Source organism: Diadema setosum, chromosome 4 (genome assembly GCF_964275005.1).
Source record: "Diadema setosum chromosome 4, eeDiaSeto1, whole genome shotgun sequence".
NCBI lineage: Eukaryota > Metazoa > Echinodermata > Echinoidea > Diadematoida > Diadematidae > Diadema > Diadema setosum.
The window spans coordinates 42,638,341-42,658,726 of record NC_092688.1 but is presented as its reverse complement, the minus strand read 5'-3'; the positions used below and the strand labels follow the sequence as shown (position 1 = coordinate 42,658,726).

Genomic DNA, 20,386 nt, shown 5'->3' with positions numbered 1-20,386 from the left:
GAACACTAACAGTTTCTCCTGAAAGTCTATGATGTATGTGTGTCACAGTCAAGCTGTGAAGTCCACATTTGACATTCAAGTGTGTCAAGGTCCTTCTCTCTGCTATCTTCTTTAAAGGTAGGGAATCCCATTTGCAGAACTCCCAAAATGCAGCAAAACATTAATATGAACCTCAGGGGACTTGTCCAGGCCACTGCTTAGAAATTTGGAAGTCAACAGTTATCTACAATTTGAATAATGCACAAAACTCAACTACTCAGTAGTTCTGTGTGTCAGCCACACTTAAGCCTTTTTGTTGCAGTCTTCTGTATTTTTTATCTATAAACACAAATCTAAAAGTATAAGAGCTGATGTAATAACATATAGAGTGTGTGGCAAGAATGTATATAGAAATGTTTGTAAGTTTTGATGAACTTTATTCACAAAATATACATGATGGACACACATGCAGTGCATGGGTCTGCAAAGGTAGCCTAGTAATGTACTGGAATTTACGGTGAGCCCCGAAAAGAATTCAATTCAAAATCTAACGGTCAATAAAAATGTACTAAATGTTACCCTCCACTTTCAATACTTTATGGGAGTTTCTAAAATGATACTCTCTTCAACATACCACTGTTGTTACCCTCCACTTTCAATACTTTATGGGAGTTTCTAAAATGATACTCTCTTCAACATACCACTGTGTTTATACAACTCTTCATTTAAGGCATGCAAATGGGATTCCCTACCTTTAATGCAGACAGTCACATTCCGCCACAAACACAGACAGAGAGAGAGAGACACACACACAGGCCGAAGCATGAAGAGATACAATCAGACAGACAGACTGACAGACAGATCAATGGAAAACAGATGGACTGACAGATTGATATATTACACAGACAGACTAACTGACAAAATTACTACTTGACCGTGACATATATATACAGACAAACAGACAGTCACAGATACAGACAGATTTACAGAGACTTGCACAGGAAGGAAGACACACAGACGATCACAACCCACAACCTACTGTAGACAGACTACAGAGCTCCATGTACATTGTACAATGTAGCTCCTTGGGACAGACAGCAGACATACAAGATCAGGTTACAGTTCGTTATTCTAAAGGTTCGTTATTCCGAAGGTTCTTTTAATAGTCCGAAGGTTCTTTAGTCCGAAGGTTCGTTATTCCGTAGATTCGTTATTCCGAATGTTCGTTAATCCAAAAATGTGATAAGGTCTGTTATTTCGAAGGTTCATTAATCCGAAAGTGAAATAATGTTCGTTATTCCGAAGGTTCGTCAATCCGAAAATGAAACAAAACTTGTTATTCCGAAGGTTCATTACGGACCCTATTTCATTTCGGATCAACGAACCTTTGGAATAACGAACCCTCTTTTATTTTCGGATTGACGAACCTTCGGAATAACGAACCCTATTTCATTTTCGGATAAACGAGCCTTCAGAATAGCGAACCCTACTTCATTTTTGGATTACCGAACCTTCGGAATAATGAACCTTCAGGATAACGCCACAAATGTTCGGATTAATGACCCCTTTTTCATTTTCGGATTAATGAATCTCTAGGTATCTAGAATTTGTTTGTTTCAGATTAACGAACCTTCGAAATAACAAACCTTCAGAATAACGAACAGCACCCCAAGATCATACAACTGCCATACCAACACACACAAACATATATACATCCAAGTAGGGCCTATACACATACGTGCAAGCAGATGCACTCAGACACAGAAACATATATACAGTATATATATTTTTTCTTTTTCTTTTTTTGTAGAGACCCTGACTGTAGTGTTGTTTCAAAATTATCTTTAAAATCAATGATGTCAATTGTGCAGTTTCAGCAATTCAATTCAATCCAATCCATTCCAATCCAACCCAATTCAATTCAATTCATTGCTTATCAATTTATATCTCTAAACGTACACATTTGGACTGACAATATACAACAATACTGAAGCAAGAACAAGCTCTGCACAGAAATCTTCCCACAGTCATGTCATGCATGCATACATTTTCATGGTATGCATCCATGATGTCCTTTGAAATCTAATATTTCACACTTCACTTACACTTTACAAAAAAAAAAAACGTAAAGCGATGCCTGAGTGCAGTTCACCCTCACAGTCTTTTTATAGTAACTTCTTTCATTGGGAGACAGGAATTATAGATATCATAGCAAGGGTTTGCTTTTAGCAAACACGGGGTATACTCACAACAACGTGATGAAGCAGTAAAGGCCATGATGATGACACTTTCTTATAGGCAAGCATATCAAGAAAATCATACACAAAGTACCCTGCAGACGGGGAAAGAAAACAGTGCATTCAACATTTAGAAACAGGTGATCACTATCAAGGAACCATACTTGTTGTAAATCCCTTATTAACCAATTGCAACCTATAAATAAAACAATATGAAACATCTGAAACAAAGAACTGGCATATATAAAATATAAAAATGAATTTTGCATTGAAGAGTATTTACAGTACGCTCTTGACACCAATCCCTACAAGTAAAGACTACCAGGTTATAAATTTTTAAGGAGATCCACATGATATGAAAATGATCTATGCTCTTGCTCAATGCATCTAAACTCATTTCCATAAAATTGTACATATGAAGTTTGAATGAAGAGCAATATCAATATATCAGCAATCTCACATATTATGAATAATCTATACATGAAAGATGAAATAAATATCTTACCAAGGTACATGTACTTTCAAATAAAATTGTTAATTCCAGTTTGGCTACATGTAGGTGGAAACACATACCTGTACATCATACATTGTACATGTATTTATATCACTAAAAGTTTTATCAAGAAATCCTTACTAAACCCTTGGGGAACATTCGAAGGAATCCTTGAATAATTTGTATCTCTAGCAATTCTTGAAAATTTGTTTCATAATGAATTGATATCATCATACCATCAATATTATCATCAATATTAATGTAGATGCATTTGATAATGTAGATTACTGTATGTCATGGTTTGTTTACAGTCTTACTGGAAAAGACGATTCTAAGATTTTCGCACACTGAAGAAATCAGCATCCCACAGGACAATGACATCATACTAAAAGAAAACGAATAACAGAAGAACAAGGGCAAGGTCATTCTACTAGCAAGGCATGAATAAAACCTTTCCAACTGACCAGATAAACTGCAAGTCATTACCTGTTTGATTTTTTTTTTTTTTTAATCGTGAATGACGACCTTCTGGGGACAGAGTCCAGGAATATGACCTTCTACAGTTCAATATCTGGTCAGCTCCCTTATCCTACCCTAGTGACCTATTTACTTTTTTCTTAATCGTTCAATCTCACCAAGGGGCTATGTCAAAGGACCAATAACTCTACATCTGCACACACACACATACACACACTACAACATACTATCATTCTAGTACTGGCTATGACCTTAGAGGTATCCATACTTGTATGTGCTTTATATTGCTTGTTTTAATTCCTGATTCTCCGGGAAATAAAAAGAAAAAGAAGGGTACCAGGAACAAACTATGCATACATTATGTAGTAAGTTTAAAGGGTGTGTACAGTTCTGGTTGAGGTGAGGATTTAGCTTTTAATGTTTTGCGAGATATTCAGAAACCACTATATGAGATGTCAAAGAGCATGCAATTCTAAGGGGTATCAAAAGTTTATTTGATGTAAATCGGTTTTGAAATGGCTGAGATATCCAAAAACAAGGTGAAACAAAGAGATCCTAATAAAAGTGTGGCCTGTCGCCTTTTATCATTATAACTCTTTGGGATACAGCTGTATCTCAGCCATATGGAAACCAATTTTCATCAAATAAACGTTCAATCCTAGCTTCTCAAAATTACATGCTCCTTCATATTTCATAAGAGGTTTCTCATTATCTCACTTAGGAATGTTTAAAACATGAATCCCCACCTCAGCCAGTACTGTATGGAGGTCATGTCAGTAATGATATTTGTCTGTACATGAACTCCTCTGCATTTAACACCAAAGGAAGTATCAACAAAGTAGGCAAGCAAATATCCCAAGCTGCATAAGAAGTCAAATGTGCACCAGAATTAATCTTTCTCTATTATCTAACTTTCTCTACATGTATGTGTGTTCTTGATAAGATGTTGTTGATGTACGCAAAGCTGACAGGACACATGGAACTGACCTGGAATAATATACAGTGCAAAAACAGGACAACCCCCCCCCCCCCCCCCCCCCCCCCCGCTTTGCTTCTTCCTTTAACAAATAGCAACAATTATATGATGTATATTTTGGTCATAATCATCATAGCTGACTACTATAAAAGTTGATGCACTGAAAACAGTAACAATAATGAAACAATAATATTAATGGTACTTGTACCTTCCTATTCCAGTTGATGTTCATTATTCCAAAAGCTTGTTAATCCAAAAATAAATTTATTTATTTTGAAGGCTCACACAAATTCTGTACGTCCATTGAAGTGTTCATTAATCCAAACATTTGTCGAATCACTTAAAGATTCATTATTCTGAAGGTTTGCTAATCCAAAAATGAAGCAAGGTTTGTTATTCCAAAGGTCTGTTAATTCGAAAATGGGAAAAAAAAGAGGTTATAAATACACTTGTAGTATTAGTAAAGAACATTCAAAATTAAAAACCTTACCATGGTATTTCATTTTTAATGATATAGGATTAATGAACCTCCGCAAAATAAAATCTTATTTCATTTTCAGATTGATGAACCTCTGGAATAACTTCCGTATTTCATTTCTGGAATTACAACGTTTTCGAATGAGGAACCTTTAGAATGACTAACCCATACTACTCCAACAACAAAAACAACAAAAGAGTACAGGAAAGAAAACAAAAGGAAAAGACAAGAAAGGAGAAGAGAACAGAAGACTCACCAGTTGAAAGTGATACCAGCATTTCACTAAAAGGAGTAAAGTTGTGTATAAGATCATCCAGGATGAATGGAGTTGTGTAGAGACTGTTGAGAAACAAAAACGATAAAAAAAAGTTTTATTAGAAATTGCAAGACACAAGTACATTGTGAAAAGCAACATACATACATGTATATGCAGCACGTACAAACTTGAACAGACTTTTTCATTTTTCATTTTTCAAGACATTGTGTGCTTCAAAGGTTTGGGGAGAAACTGAGGGATAACATCATAATACACAAATAATGCACAGGTGAGAGGGCATTGAATTAGTGGAGGCACTCAGGGGTATTTGGTGTATATTACACGACAGTGTGAATACCCGGGAGTGATCTGCATCGCCACAAATGTCACAAACTTAAACCTGTGCATTATTTGTTTTATAAAATGGTCCAATGAACTATTTTCCAAATACTTCATGGGTAAACAGCAGTCAGTTACATGTAGAACTTTCAAAAGCCACTTAGGTGTCCGAAGAAATGTTGCAAACATACTAAATACAAACTTAGAAGTTGTCTACAGTAAGTACAACCTAAGTGATTGAGCGCACACTTGAAACTGATTGAGTGCGCACTGCTAAAGTACATATATACAATACAATTGTGACGTATTAAAGTGAGCCTGATAATGGCAAGCCACAGTAACATTCGTACCTCTGAGTGGTCGATAGTATCGGTCACTAGCTAGTGGTCAATGGTAAAAACTTATAATGCCCCTTGAGGTATGTTAGGCATGGTTGCTCTCAGCCAATCATTTGAATAGGATCCATATTCCATTTTATAATATCATACATGTATATTATTATGCATCTTTGAAAGGGCATAGTGATATACAACCCACTTACCAATGCTGGATACCTAAAACTTTCTTTGAGGCAAGGAATTATACCGGTATACATAACTGTAGTACGGGACCCTAGCCCAAATTTATGCCTGTTATCCACAGCAAGTGAGATAACTATAAAAATGAAAATTTTCAGTAATTTATGTCGAAATTTTAAGTAATTAATGTCGTAATTTTGCAGAACTAAAAACACGCAAAATTCATTTAACCCAGCCGAGTGTGAAAACATATTCACGAGAATATGTCCACCTTCACAGTATTTTATCCCGTTGAAGACCAGTCCCAAGTATACTCGGGCAAGTGTCTGTGGGAGCATGTATTAGGCAAAAAAAAAAAAAATTGTTGCATTGGCGTAACCCGCCCGACCCTAAAAATTCCGCCGACCCCATGTTTTTTTATTATTTTTTTTTTTGCTATCGATATCAAATATCTTGTTGATTGCGATCGCGATCGCACAAACCCGGAAGTGGAAACGGCTCTGGGGATATCGGATGTACGAGGGAGAGATCTAGCGCCTCGCATAAGCCTTCCTTGATCAGTACGTCATCTGTTTCCAACACGGACACGTACTCTAACAAGATTTATTCAGTGTATACGTAGCATTCAGACTGCGATGTATTGTGCACAGTTTTGCCGTAGGTTTCTTGTGTGGAGAACTTACACGAATCTGTATATGTGGGACTGTAATAGAGATCGAAGTGTGCGATGAAAAGATCGTACCAGGGAGGTGAGGACATATGGGTCAATTTGCATCTATCTTATCTAAGTCAAAATAGTAAAATATGAAGTGAAAACATTCAGGATAGGGATTTCAACATCTTTAAATTCTGTGAAGGGGTATAATTCCAGTAATATCGGCCTCATAAATGATTTGTAGAATAGATGAACACAGCACATTCGGAGCAGCAGTCGTAACTGTTTACTGAGCTGAGCACGAGTTTTCCACGTAAAATGCAGGTAGCAAAAAAAAAAAAAAAAAATCCGCCTGACCGACCCTATTTGAAAATCTCATGTTACGCCAATGCAACAATTTTTTTTTTTTTGGCCTTATGGCAAAATCAGCTCCTCCTCAACATACTGAAATATATACACTGTACATGTACACTGGTTATGTACATCTGTTGCAATGCTTTGAAGGATTTTGTTGTATATGCCTCGGCACTCTCAAGAAACAATACAAATAAGTATCAACTGTTTGTTATCAGAATACACAATATGCACTCTTACAACTGAAAAAGATGTAGATTTACGGCTGTAGATCTTGAGAATTGCAGAGAAATTCTAAGTGATTTAACAGTTAAATGCACAACAGGGACTCTTACAATACAACTGAAAAAGATGTACAACTAGGTAGATAAAATCTTGAGAATTGCAGAGAAATTAGTAATTCTATATGATTCATACATTTTATCATCTTGTTCCTCACACATTAGTACAACTTTTCAGTGTATATTACTGTCATGTCATATCTTTGGCAAGACGGCTATGATGCATACAAAAACTGTAAATGTCTGTAATATTCTTGAACAGCACAAACAATCATTTATTCAGTTCTGAATTAAACCCAAAATACAGAATTGCAATTACACTGTATGAACAGAGTAATCTACTCTAGATCTGTATTTCTCAAAAGACATGTGCCCTAAAACAAAAATATGCATTATAAAAGAAAAGAATCACCATTGTCCTTGCAAAATGCAAAGAGAAATTCAGGAGGTTTGGACTGCGCTGAGTCATAATGAAAACCCATAATAGTAACCACTGGAAATAAACAGATAATGAGCAGCCCACATTCTATCCTTTTTTTCATATATCTTCTTGGCGTGGGTGACAGTGGACAGATCATGCATGGGTGTCTATAATAGGCTTGACTTTACAGCAGTAAATAGAGCAAAAACAGACAAACAGAACAGTATTAAAAATATTTACCAAAGTTACTCCCTTTCAATAACTCTTTACACATTGTATGATATAGTATAAACCCCCTGTTAGCCGAGTCCTGAGACAGCAATGTATTCATGCTGTATGGGAAAACATTCTGTTTTTCAAATCTATGTAATATGTTTTTAGAGATTTTTTTTTTTTTTTTTAATCCTGGACATGGACCCCGTTTACAGTGCGGGGCTGGGCCGAGCCGCGGCCGAGCCGAGCCCCGCAATTTTGTCCGTTTACACTGCCGGGCTCGGTCGCGCTTTTAATTCAAACCTTTCAATATTTTGTCGTAGTGGCGCTCTGCTTGTAAACATGTTGTTGTTGTTGTTTTGTGTTTAATGGCGTTTTCCATTCTCTTTAGAATATTTACGCCAAACACTGCTCTATAAATTTCTTTTCCTTTTATCATTTTTTTTCTTTCACAAAAAAGAAATAATGAGTATCCTTGGTCAGCTGTCGGTGGGCAAGTCCAAGCTATTTTGCACCAGTATCGCGTGGGACATCACAAGAAGATTTAGCCCTATATTGCACTGTTAAGATTGAAACTTCATATGTTGGGCTGCTTTTGATAGCTAGTAGGTATCTTCATTCAAAACAATAGAAATAATGAGAATCACGCATTCAGTATTTAATTTATGCAAATTTATTCTCCAGTAACGCGTGGGACCACAAAAATGTTCCTTTTTTTCATTAACTTTTATCTCAATTATTGTGAAAATACTTGGTAAACTATACAATCATTACACACATCTTTTTCTACAACAATAACTGTACCTGAAACAAAACATTTCAGAAAAAATCATGAAACTGTTCTCTCTCAAGATCAATTATAGAAAGATAGGTATAGTAACGCGTGGGACAAGTAACGCGTGGGACATTTTTGTCACTGTGAATATTGTGATGTGAATTGCACATTTGCTCAGAGAAACTTTAATATGGGGTACTAATTATCTAAATAGATGTATTTCTAATAAATTCTTGCAAATACAAGTGATTTAGACCCACCAGAACAATAGATATAATAAACAATATGAAATGCCTGTGTTATCCTTTATTTTTTGCCATTTCACTTTGAATGTGACCTTGAAAATAGCATGTAATGATCTTTTGTGAATTATTTATCCAAAGTGGAACTTTTCACCAAATTTCAAGTCAGAATTCAGAAAATTACAAAAAATCCCTCAATAATGTACACATTTCCCATAGAAGACTAAGATTTAGTACACTTCCATTGACTTGTACACAAATCGTCCCACACGTTACTAAAATGTCCCACGCGTTACTAAATTTAATTGAAAATTGCAAGTATGAGATTTATCAGACTAACTTTTTATCTCTTGGATATGATGAGGTCCATTGTGAATTTGGTCTTTTGAAAGTTTCAAGTCAATTAAATCATTAACTTTTATGCAAATGAGAAATAATGACCTAAAAAAGTAACGCGTGGGACATGCTAATTTTGGCCCATCTCTCATTTGCATATTTAATCAGTTGAGAAACTGAAAATCACAGTCATGATAACTTGTTAGTCAGACTTAAGGTCACCATACTTATTTTCATAAAAACTTGTAAAAATTAAAAGATATGTTTTAAAATGCAGAATTTTTGAATGTCCCACGCGTTACTCTAAATTTTAATTTATGCAGATTAATTAATTTATTGCTGGTTATGCAGAAGGATTTTTACTTTTTCTTTTTGAAATTCATGTATTTTAACTTCTTAGCTTTAAAATGATACCAAGTTTATGTAGATTGATCCATTTTGAATTTTCAGTCTTGTGTGATCAAATAGCTTGGACTTGCCCCGGTACGTCTATTTGCCTGCTTAAAGTATCATATCTTCTGGCCAATCCGGCTCATTGTCTCAAGCAGACTTCTCAGCCGTTATTAACGGCAATATCAACGGCAAACAAACGCAATTTGGTATAGTCTGGTTTTCAGACCCTTTGCCAACTGGATTCCGTGGCGATGAAGTCGTTGTTCGGGCAAAGGCCTTTGCCGAAGGAAAAATCCTTTGCAGGACAAAACCACCTTATACCCCTTTCATAAACTCAATAATGCGGATAATATCCGCAACATTTGGTCGTAAAATCGGAGCGGGGATAGAATAATGCGCATTATTTCGACCCTTCTATTATCCGCATAATAGCAGCGTCGGGACCAGATTTTGAGTTTATGAACGCAAACCCAAATAATGCGGATAATTGCCGGGGTGCGGTCAAACGTCACCTGTCTTTCCCGCAGGAGGGACGTGTGCAGTCACCATGACGATTATCCGCCTTTTTCAGGACGGGCGCTCGTAAAAATAATGCGGATTATTTTCAGAGTTTGTGAACGCATTTTTATTGAAATGTCCGCATTATTCTTATGCGGATAATAGGAGGATGAGTTTATGAAAGGGGTATAAAACTATACTTGTTTTCGACATTGAGGGGGTTAATATCCTGAATAGCGAAATAGTACGGGCAGAGGGTTTGGAAGCCAGACTAAAATTGGCCGCGCATTTGGCCCAGTTTGTGTTTACACTGAGAAAAGGCCTGCACTTCCCTGCCTGTTTATACAGAATGACCTAAAAATGAAGAAAATATTGATCCTTCACATTGATTTACATTGTGTTCACAAATTTCTGTCTGTGATAGCACCACAGATTTCAAGATAGGTGTTTTCGTTGCTACAGTGTAAAATCATTGATAAAAACTTTGTGTGTGTGTGTGTGTGTGTGTGTGTACTTGTGTGTGTTCCACAAGCCAGTGGATGACTTAAAGGATGACTGGATGACTGAAAGGATGACTTGAAGGGAATGATATACAATGTACATGTACATGTAATCCCCTCATACAGTATAAAGGCATCATTTACCATTTGCAGATAAACAAAACCCAGCATTAGTGAGCACTTCAAATTAGTTCTAAAATGTGAGTTATAGGGATAGAAACAACCAATGTGAAAATCTGAATAATCAGTGTTAAGTATTGTTATGTGAACAATAGTTATAATAATAATGTTTCCAGACTAAACCCCCTGCAGTTATGGTTTACTGAGAAAAGCAGTAGCATCTCCCTATATTTTAGGCTTTATTGCAAAATCTTTATACGGTACGATGATTTGTGATATAAATGACCTACACATATCATGCATAAAATGAGATATCTTGAACATATTTTAAATCACTGCTCCCAAAGGTAAACAGGACGTTTAACTTTGACTTGCGATTGTGAATAGTGATGTGACCTGATATCATTGCCTCATGAAAATAGTCCAGCCTTTAATACCAAAATATTCTGAAATATGTCAGATTTTGGGAAAGCTCTTCCTATTCTCTGTGTTGGATAGTACTACTATTCTACTTATCAAATAATTAATCAATTAATGAAATTATTCATTTATCTATTCATATGTATTCATTCATTCATCCATTCATTCATTCATTCATTCATTCATTCATTCATTCATTCATTCATTCATTCATTCATTCATTCATTCATTCATTCTTATTTACCCAAGGTGTAATTCCATCAGTGGTTTATACATTGTGAATTAATTGTAGCATAGTAACAATAGATTCAGAATACACAAGGTAGAAAATCAAGCTTTATATTCCAAACCATACATCAACTTGCTCTTGAACATGTTTGTGTGCGTACTGTAGGTGTGTGTGTGTGTGTGGGGGGGGGGGTAATTCAGCCTACGAAAATGGAATGTAGCTAACTGTGCAACATCAAACAATTGAGAAGTTAGGACTGCGTGGGAAAGCCACAAACGTAGTCACTCAAAAGTAAATAATGTGGCCTTACGCCATTGACAGTTCTGAATGATGTCAACCAGAGAACTACAATTGTACCTACAGTAGGAATGCATCAGCAGAAGCAGTGAAACATTACACTGCAGTGGGTTGGATTGGATTGTGGTCTCCTGGCAACCCACTGTAATCCGGAAGTGGGTCAGAACTATCTCTTGGTAACTTTATTCCCCTGTGCACTTGTCTACAGATAAAACACTTCCTCTCCATGCCATTTAATGCTTACTTGTGGGCAGTATCCATGAGTCATAATGGGTATTGAATGACTCTTGATTATTGTCATGAATCAGTGCCTACGTTCAAGGTCACACAAGGTACATGTAAACACTAGTACAACTTTGTTGCCATGCTCTCTTTGGTATCAAGTGCAAGGGTAAATTTTTCAGATCTTGAAACATGAAGTTCAGTGTTTTTGTCAATACCCAATTCTTGCCATTACCAATGGAGTGTATATCTATAGGACAACCTAAGTGTGATATTTGGTTGTCTCAAAAGCAAGTATGCATGAAGAGAATGCATTGTCAAGTGATTTAAATCAACTTGAATCAGTGCCAGTCCTTACTGCTGGCCATGGAAAGACTGAAACATTGTGCCCTTATTCATTCTCATTAAACCATTCCAATTGTACATGTACATAAAATAGTATATTCCAACACTTGCAGGGAAGAGCAATTATTTTAAAGTTTCTCATTTCTTGTTTAGTTTGAGCAGTCATTGCCAACCCATTTAATAATCCATCTCCTAACATTCATACTGTTAGATGTTTGTACGATGTATTTGAATTCATGACACTGAGTTTTTATACCATAGTCAATTTCAAAGTCCCCCCCCCCCCCCCCCCGACAACTGATTACACTCCTGTGACATCACATTCCACAAGGACGTCTGTCCATGTGATTATGTCTTCCCATCACAAACAGAGGGGATACCATACCATGGGAAGGCTGGCCCAACTCCTACCACTTTCAGTAACTCTCCAACAAAGTAGCTTGGGCCTAGCCTGAGCGAAGTCGTAAAATTTTGAGTTTTTGAATGGGTTGGGCCAAGGTGGCCCGCACCAGACTCAGGCTATTTTGACGCTGCTGTACCATAGCATCAGGCGCGGGCCAGGCGCGGGCCTGGTGCCGATCGAAGAGTTTATGAACGGTAGCAGCGCCAGGCTCGGGTCAAAATTCCTTGCACAGTCGAAGGTCACAATCACCTGGCCGTGCCTCCGCCAGAGCACGCGTTCAGTTGCCATGGTAGTTATCCTTTACGTGGCCGAGTTCTTGAATGGGTCATCGTGAAAGTAGCGTGGCTCGGCTATAGTTACTGACCCCATTTTTTACTGCTTGGCGTGGGCCAATTTAGCTCAGGCCAGGAGCTGACCAAAAATGGAAGAGTTACTGAAAGGGGTGTCAGATAGACTCTTGTATACATTGTATACACGGGAACTCCATTTCAACGAGTTGTGTACAGCTTTATCACTGTTCTCTATGTGGTATACACACAGCTAAATAATCTCAACTGGAATCAAATATTACTGATGACCCTACATAAAGCGTACATGCTTTGATGCACATTCATGTATTTGCTGATGGGCGAATCTATTCTACATTGTACCTGGCCTATGCTATTGTGGTTTTCAAATGTTCCCTGGTGGGCAGCGAATGAAGATCTATTCATTTCAATCAGGCCACCCTTCTCTTCCCACACTACCGGGTCTTCAAAAAATCTTTTGTGTCTTTCATGCTTAAATCAACACTAAAGTCAGTTGAAATAAGCACAATACCTAATGGTATGCACCATGCCACATGGTACATCAAGTCACAATAGCTACATGTAGGTACGGTACTTCTAAAGACAGGTATCGTACCATGCCTTTAACTGTACAGTGTATCTTTGAGTATGAATTCAGGAACTTATTCACATGTACAGCGTACGTAACAATGAAGTCATCGGACAGTACTTGGTAATTGAATGCTTCAGACGTGTTATTCTCTGAGACCTGTCTTGCAATTATGAGTGTGTGCACAAGTCACGGTAAAACAATGGGCATTGTGATTCCTTAGATTTCAACTGACTTTATATCTTTAAAACATTACAAAAGCAGAGAAGACAGTTTCTAGGGACAGAACTTCTGCAGAAACAAAATGATCATACAAAAAAACAGTTAGGCCTAATACTTTGATCGAGCAGTTTCAGTTGTGCACCTATATTCATAGATCAGCAGCAGTCAATTGCATGTCTGTATTTAACACCTGACTGGATGTTCCCTTTAACCCTAAACAAACATATGTAGCACATAAAGCATACCATCGAGGATTTCAGCACACACATGTGCACACATTATGACACTTTGCAAACATTATTATGTACAAAGTAGCAGTGTACAAGTATCTGATTTTAAAGTCACAGTGACTATTAATTGTCTTTTGGTGGCATAGAATAAATGCTGCCAGTAAGGAATGCAAATATTTGTCAACACTTTTGCGCTGTACATCATACAACATGTCCATTGCAGCTCTGGAGTGCAGTAATTATCATACACACTTGCCTACGTACAACGTACAAATATTTTGTAGTTTCTACAGTGTACATTCAAAGATCAACAGGAGTTCATAAAAATGGAAGGAAACACTCAATACTGGAATTACAGTAGGCCTACATACAATGTACATTTGGCACTCTATACACTTGTAGAGTCACATCAGCCTCGGCCAACCAAGCAAAAGAAAAGTGACCGCATGACAGACTCCATACTTGGTATCCTAAATGTCTAGATACAGACAATCATTAAAGGGAAGGTAAACCCAAAGAGCAATGTGGATTGAGTGAAAGCAGCAACATTAGTAGAACACATCAGTGAAAGTTTGAGAAAAATCGGACAATCGATGCAAAAGTTATGAATTTTTAAAGTTTTGGTGTTGGAACCGCTGGATGAGGAGACTACTAGAGGATATGACGTATGAGTGGACAACAATACAAAGAAAATATAAAGGATATTCAACAAAAATTCACTTTTCTAGAATTATGAAAGAGCAGTGGACCAACCGCTTTCAGAAAGCAGGGGGAATAATTGCTACATGTACCCTTAACATATGTCAATATCAAGTTGATGGAATGTGTAATTTTCATGAAAAATGGATTTTTGTAGTATTTTCTTTATATTTTCTTGATATTGTAGTCCACTCATACGTCATAACCTCTAGTAGTCTCCTCATCCAGCGGTTCCAACATCAAATCTTTAAAAATTCATAACTTTTGCATCGATTGTCCGATTTTCTTCAAACTTTCACTGATGTGTTCTACTAATGTTGCTGCTTTCACTCAATCCACATTGTTCTTGGGGTTTATCTTCCCTTTAATTTCCAGCGTTCTGTTGAACTGAGATTCCATAGATGCTATTGCTATTGTACAGAAAGTCTTTGTACAGTGTATCTCATGTTTGACCTTTATGAACCCTTGTCTCCCCATGGTGGTGAAGCCATTAAATGCCGAGATATTTTAGACAACAACAAAACCCTCACAGGTCTTGAAGGATACACTCTCATCTGGGTAGTCTTTTTTTCTATCTGTGCTGCACAATGATGCAATGTAACCATAGGGCCTCTGCTTTCTTACACTGAGCTACAGGATTATCTCATCTCTATCAAAATTTTTCAATCAGACATATAATATGTGATTAATTCTTTTGCAGTATTCATGTGCTGCATAGTTATTGCTTGACTGGTTAATTGTTGTATTTTGATAGGTACGTGTATCACCAAGTGAAATGCAATCCACAAACATTTTCATAGTGTTTATCAGGTACAGCTATACAGTCCCAAGGTACAGTGTAGTCACCTTTGATTCTCCTTGAATGTCACACATGGAAAGATGAATGCAATGCTATCAAGGAGTGCATTTATTCCTCAAACGAAAAATTCTTCCATCAAAAGCCTTGAAAATGCTACCCGTAAACAAATCAGTTATATAATTGTTGTTTCTGACAAATCTCTTCAAATGTATGACAATTGTATTAAACAATGGCCTCCATTATGACATCTTTCTGTTTGAGGTTATTTCACAGTTGAGTGCCTTTAACATTCCAAAGCTTTACAATCTGCACCTTCACATACATTCTTCCTTTGGGGATAATAAATGAAGCAGTACATTACACTACCAAATTCGCAGATGTGAGCAACCGACGTGTGCGCCTTTAAGGTGTTATGAAAGCAGCGATATCAACTGGGTCAAGAGATATTTGCCACATACAAATAATGCTCTCGATAAAAATCATGTAAATATTCCATAATCGATATGAAGGCGGTGAACTTTCAAGGGCAATTCTGATCACAGAATTTTTGTTGTTTCTTAGTTTTTCTTTATAGTATGGGTGAGGCAATCAGGAGAGAGAGAGAGAGAGACAGACAGACAGGGAGAGAGGAAGAGAGAGAGGGGAAAGGTGGGAGGCAAAATAGGGGAGGCTGATGTAGGCCTAACAGTTTGTTACCTATTATAACATCATCTACAGACCATACGAAGCGAGAATTCAATTACAAATTGTATGACTGATTGTTCTGTAGGAGTGCAGTTTAATATTGTACGTACAAAGTGTACATTACATACAATTTCACCTCTGCAGGGAGGGGGGGGGGGGAGGAGGGTACAATACAATGGTGGTTACACTGAGACACACACACATATGTGTACAAGACAGTTGTACAATGTGCATGTACAGTGTATTTTGCTTTTAAAAGAATGCTGAATACGCATAAATGTGAATGGAATCATATAATTTTCTGAAATCAGACTGGAAAGAAAACAAGTACGTTTTGTATATTTGTTCAAATATCTCCAGTGAATCACAAGCATATCATGTGACAAAATTAAAATACACAGACAATACGCTTTCCACAAACTTTCAAACAGCACACACCTACAACAAATTTCAATGTTATATTTATGTTGCCATTACCTGGAAAAAACATTGTATTTTGAATGAATAATACATTGTATTATAAAGAAAATATTTTAATGAACACATTTATTTATAAATGGAAAAAAATCTCTGTCTGGTGGAAAAGTTACAAAACATGAGATCTTAAAGGACAAGTTCACCTTCATAAACATAAGGATTGAGAGAATGCAGCAATATTAGTACATGTAGAACACATGAAATTTGAGGAAAATTGGACAATCGATGAATTTTGAATTGAATCGATGAATTTTTAAAATTTTGTGTTGGAACCGCTGGATGAGGAGACTACTAAGGCTTGTGATGTCATATGAGTACAACAGTATACAGTAAAGAAAATGTAAAGAAAATTCAACATACCTGTATTTTCACTTTTTTCGCATAATAAAAGAGCGCTTGACTTGCCTCTTTCTAAAGACAATGGGAATAATATTACCCATAAGCTGATGTCAGTAAAGAGTCAAGGGAATGTGTACGTTTTTTCAAAAGATGAAATTTTGTGAAATTCTCTTTATATTTTCCTTATATTGTTGTACGCATACTGTACTTTGTGACATTATACACTGCAGTAGTCTTCTCATCCAGCGGTGACTGCACAAAAACTTTTGAACAGATTGTCTGATTTTCCTCAAACTTTCAATGATCAATGTGTTCTACTAATATTGCTACATTCTCTCAATCCTTAAATGTTAATGGTTAATGAAGGTGAACTTGTCCATTAATCATGGATCAAGGAGACAGCATTTGAAGCCATCTCTGCTACATGTACTCCTTGAAAATAAAAAAATGCTCCTGCACAAATTTTTGTTAAAAAAGACATACTTTCTCCTGAATAACTTCTGATTTTAAATTTACTAACTTGGCTACCACAACCACTTAAGAAGCAATGAATTGTAAACAAGGGATGACTGCTTTTAAAAGTCCCTTTGGAGGACTATACAGTGTAGCTGTAGGCAATGAAGATAAGGTACAGCTGTACATTGTACCTTGCCCAGGGGCACAACCACTGCAGAGGACTTGAACCTGACACCTCATGAATAAGAAATAGTCCAAGGTCTTGATCCACTGAGCAACAGCAGCTCTTCACTGTCCTTGTACTTTCAAGGTACTGTTTACCATTGAGAGCAGTGATTTAAAAACATGTTCGAGATATCACATTTGATGCTACATGGGTTGTACATGTATTGATACATGTACAATTGTACAACGTGTAGGTCAGTTGTATCATAAAACATCCCACCACATAAAAATTCCATAATAAAGCCTAAAAATGGTAATATAGACAACTGTATACAATGTATAAGGAGATATCACTATATTTCCCCACTAAACCATAACTGTAGACAGTTTAGTCTACAAACATTAACTATTATTCACATTTTGTATCTCTTGTACATGTATCTAACAACACTTAACATTAGAGGTGGGCTATAGAGGGTCAATTTTTGGTCACATTTTCAGAACATGCTCATCACACCTTAGTTTGATGACTTCGTGCCTACTGACACCATTTTTGAAAAAAAGAATGAAAAAAATGCGAAATCCAGGGTGCCCCGGCTGAAATCGTTAAAAATCCAAGATGGCCGCCGTTTCGGCTTAAAAAAGACATTTTTTGCTATAACTCGGCTATTTTTCGGTCAATTGTGATGGTTTTGGTGTCTAACCCCATGTTTTAGGGGTCAAGGAAGTGGATTATAATAATGATTTTAGTGTAAAACCAGATCTTCCACATGATACTAACCTTTTTCCCATATTTAAGGTTAGATTTTCCTTGTCCTTTACCCCTACCCCAACCGCCATTTTTTGCACTTTTTTCTGTATCTTTGTCAAGTCGTGTTGACTACCATACTCTTAATATCGAGTTCTAGCTATCAATCTGGTGTTTTCTACCAATAATACAGCAAGAAATATACAAATAACTTATGTTATACGTGTATGTGTCATGCAGGTACCGGTATGTGGCTGGTGCATTACATGTAGGATGCATGGTCACTGTGAAGCCAGTGGCTATACTTTATGGTATCTGCTTTATTAATATTTGGTCTTTAGACGTGTAGTCATACACTGTATTGTACAGTTCTACTGTAACTTGCAGTCACAGAGAGTGAGATGATGACTCTACCATTATGATGCTATAGATGTGAGGAACATACATTGTACGTAACATTTGTTTGTCATAGAACTGGTTGGATAATCACTCAGATGCTATCAAATTTCCCATGAAATGTGAGGACTCTTGCTTTATAAAAGTACAGCAATATACCATACATGGTAGGGAAAAACAGCCATGAGAAATAAGGGACCAAGTGGTGATGGAGAAACACAAAAACTAGGCTAAAAGATGAAAAAATGACTGAGTTATGATAAAAAATGTGTTTTCTAGGCAAGACGGCAGATACAATAATGTACAAATGTACATCTTCCAGTCAAGCACATTGTGCAGGACAATTGGCATATAGAAGGCTTGAATATTCAAGTCATTTTACAAAATTGTACACCTACAGTAGAATTGTACACTTTGACTATTGTTAAAGTCTAATGACCAAATGTCAATGGGCACCATAAAGCAGATACAGTATTAGCACTGGCTGCACAGTTACCATGCATCCTGAAATGTACCAGCCACATACCGTTATCTTTATGATACATACACATATAACGTAAGTTATTTGTATACCTTGTTGTATCGTTGGTAGAAAATACCAGATCGATAGCTAGAACTTGTTATTAAGAGTATGGTAGATAACATGACTTTAAAAAAATACAGAAAAAAGTGCAAAAATGGCGGGTGGGGTAGGGGAAAATTTAACCCTAAATATGGGAAAAAGGTTAGTATCATGTGGAAGATCTGGTTTTACACTAAAATCATCATTATATTCCATTTCCTTGACCCCTAAAACATGGGGTTAGACACCAAAACCATCACAATTGACCAAAAAATAGCCGAGTTATAGCAAAAAATGTCTTTTTAAAGCCGAAACGGCGGCCATTTTGGATTTTTAACGATTTCGGCCGGGGCACCCTGGATTTTGCAATTTTTTCGTTCTTTTTTTCAAAAATGGTGTCAGTAGGCACGAAGTCATCAAACTAAGGTGTGATGAGCATGTTCTGAAAATGTCACCCTCTATAGCCCACCTCTATTAACATTGATTATACTGATTCAAATGTTTAAGTATGTATACTGGTTGTTTCATCTGTAAATGGTAAATAATGCCTTTAAGCTCATTCTGTACTTTAGGCATACAATTGTACATGAAGCATAGTTACAGGTGCTGTATACACACATTTCATCAACAACAAAGTGAAATAAAACAAAAATTAACACTGAGCAAGAGAACAACCCATAATGGAGAAATTTATACCAAAAAAAAAAAAAAAAAGAAAAGAATTTCAAGCCAAAATACTGGTTGTGGGCGTGACTGTCTAAGTGTATTACACTCTGCATTCCATGCCTAAAAATACCTGGTATGTATACATTTATTTTTAGCTGGCAAACAACAATATTGTGTAAAGTGAAATAGAATCATACGGCTTTTGGTGGGCTGTTTTAAGCCAATACTGATCATTTAATCTTTATGGCGACTGTAAATTTCAAGCATTTTAGGTGATGAAAACTTATGTGTGTCTGCTGCTTCACACTATTGGCAGTGTGGTGCATGTTATTTGTCATCTTTTTAATAGTGCCCGCAGTTACACACAAGTTTTAGATTGTGGGTTTAGGTGAATGTGTGTGTGTGTGTGGGGGGGGGGGGGGAGGTGCCAGGTACAGAATTGAACAGACTTTCTTTTCATTTTATTGAAAAGCTGCCAATAGCACTCCTCATCCTCATTTTTCCTACATTTTTTTCTTTCTCAGAGATCCCCCAGACACCAATGCACAGTTTGCTGTATCAACATTATTTTGTACATTGTACAATGTAGGCTTTTCCTTTAACAGCATGA

At 36.7% G+C, this 20,386-nt stretch overlaps 1 protein-coding gene across 1 annotated transcript in view; it reads right to left on the bottom strand.

Moving 5' to 3' along the window:
- Positions 1 to 20,386, bottom strand: part of LOC140227286 (TLC domain-containing protein 2-like) — a 29,705-nt gene that overhangs the window by 4,176 nt on the left and 5,143 nt on the right. The window contains exons 2-3 of the mRNA XM_072307709.1: positions 4,897 to 4,979; positions 2,229 to 2,311 (exon numbers count right to left, since the gene is read on the bottom strand). Of these exons, the coding sequence (XP_072163810.1) occupies positions 2,229 to 2,311; positions 4,897 to 4,979 (166 nt within the window). The remainder of the gene's footprint in view (positions 1 to 2,228; positions 2,312 to 4,896; positions 4,980 to 20,386) is intronic.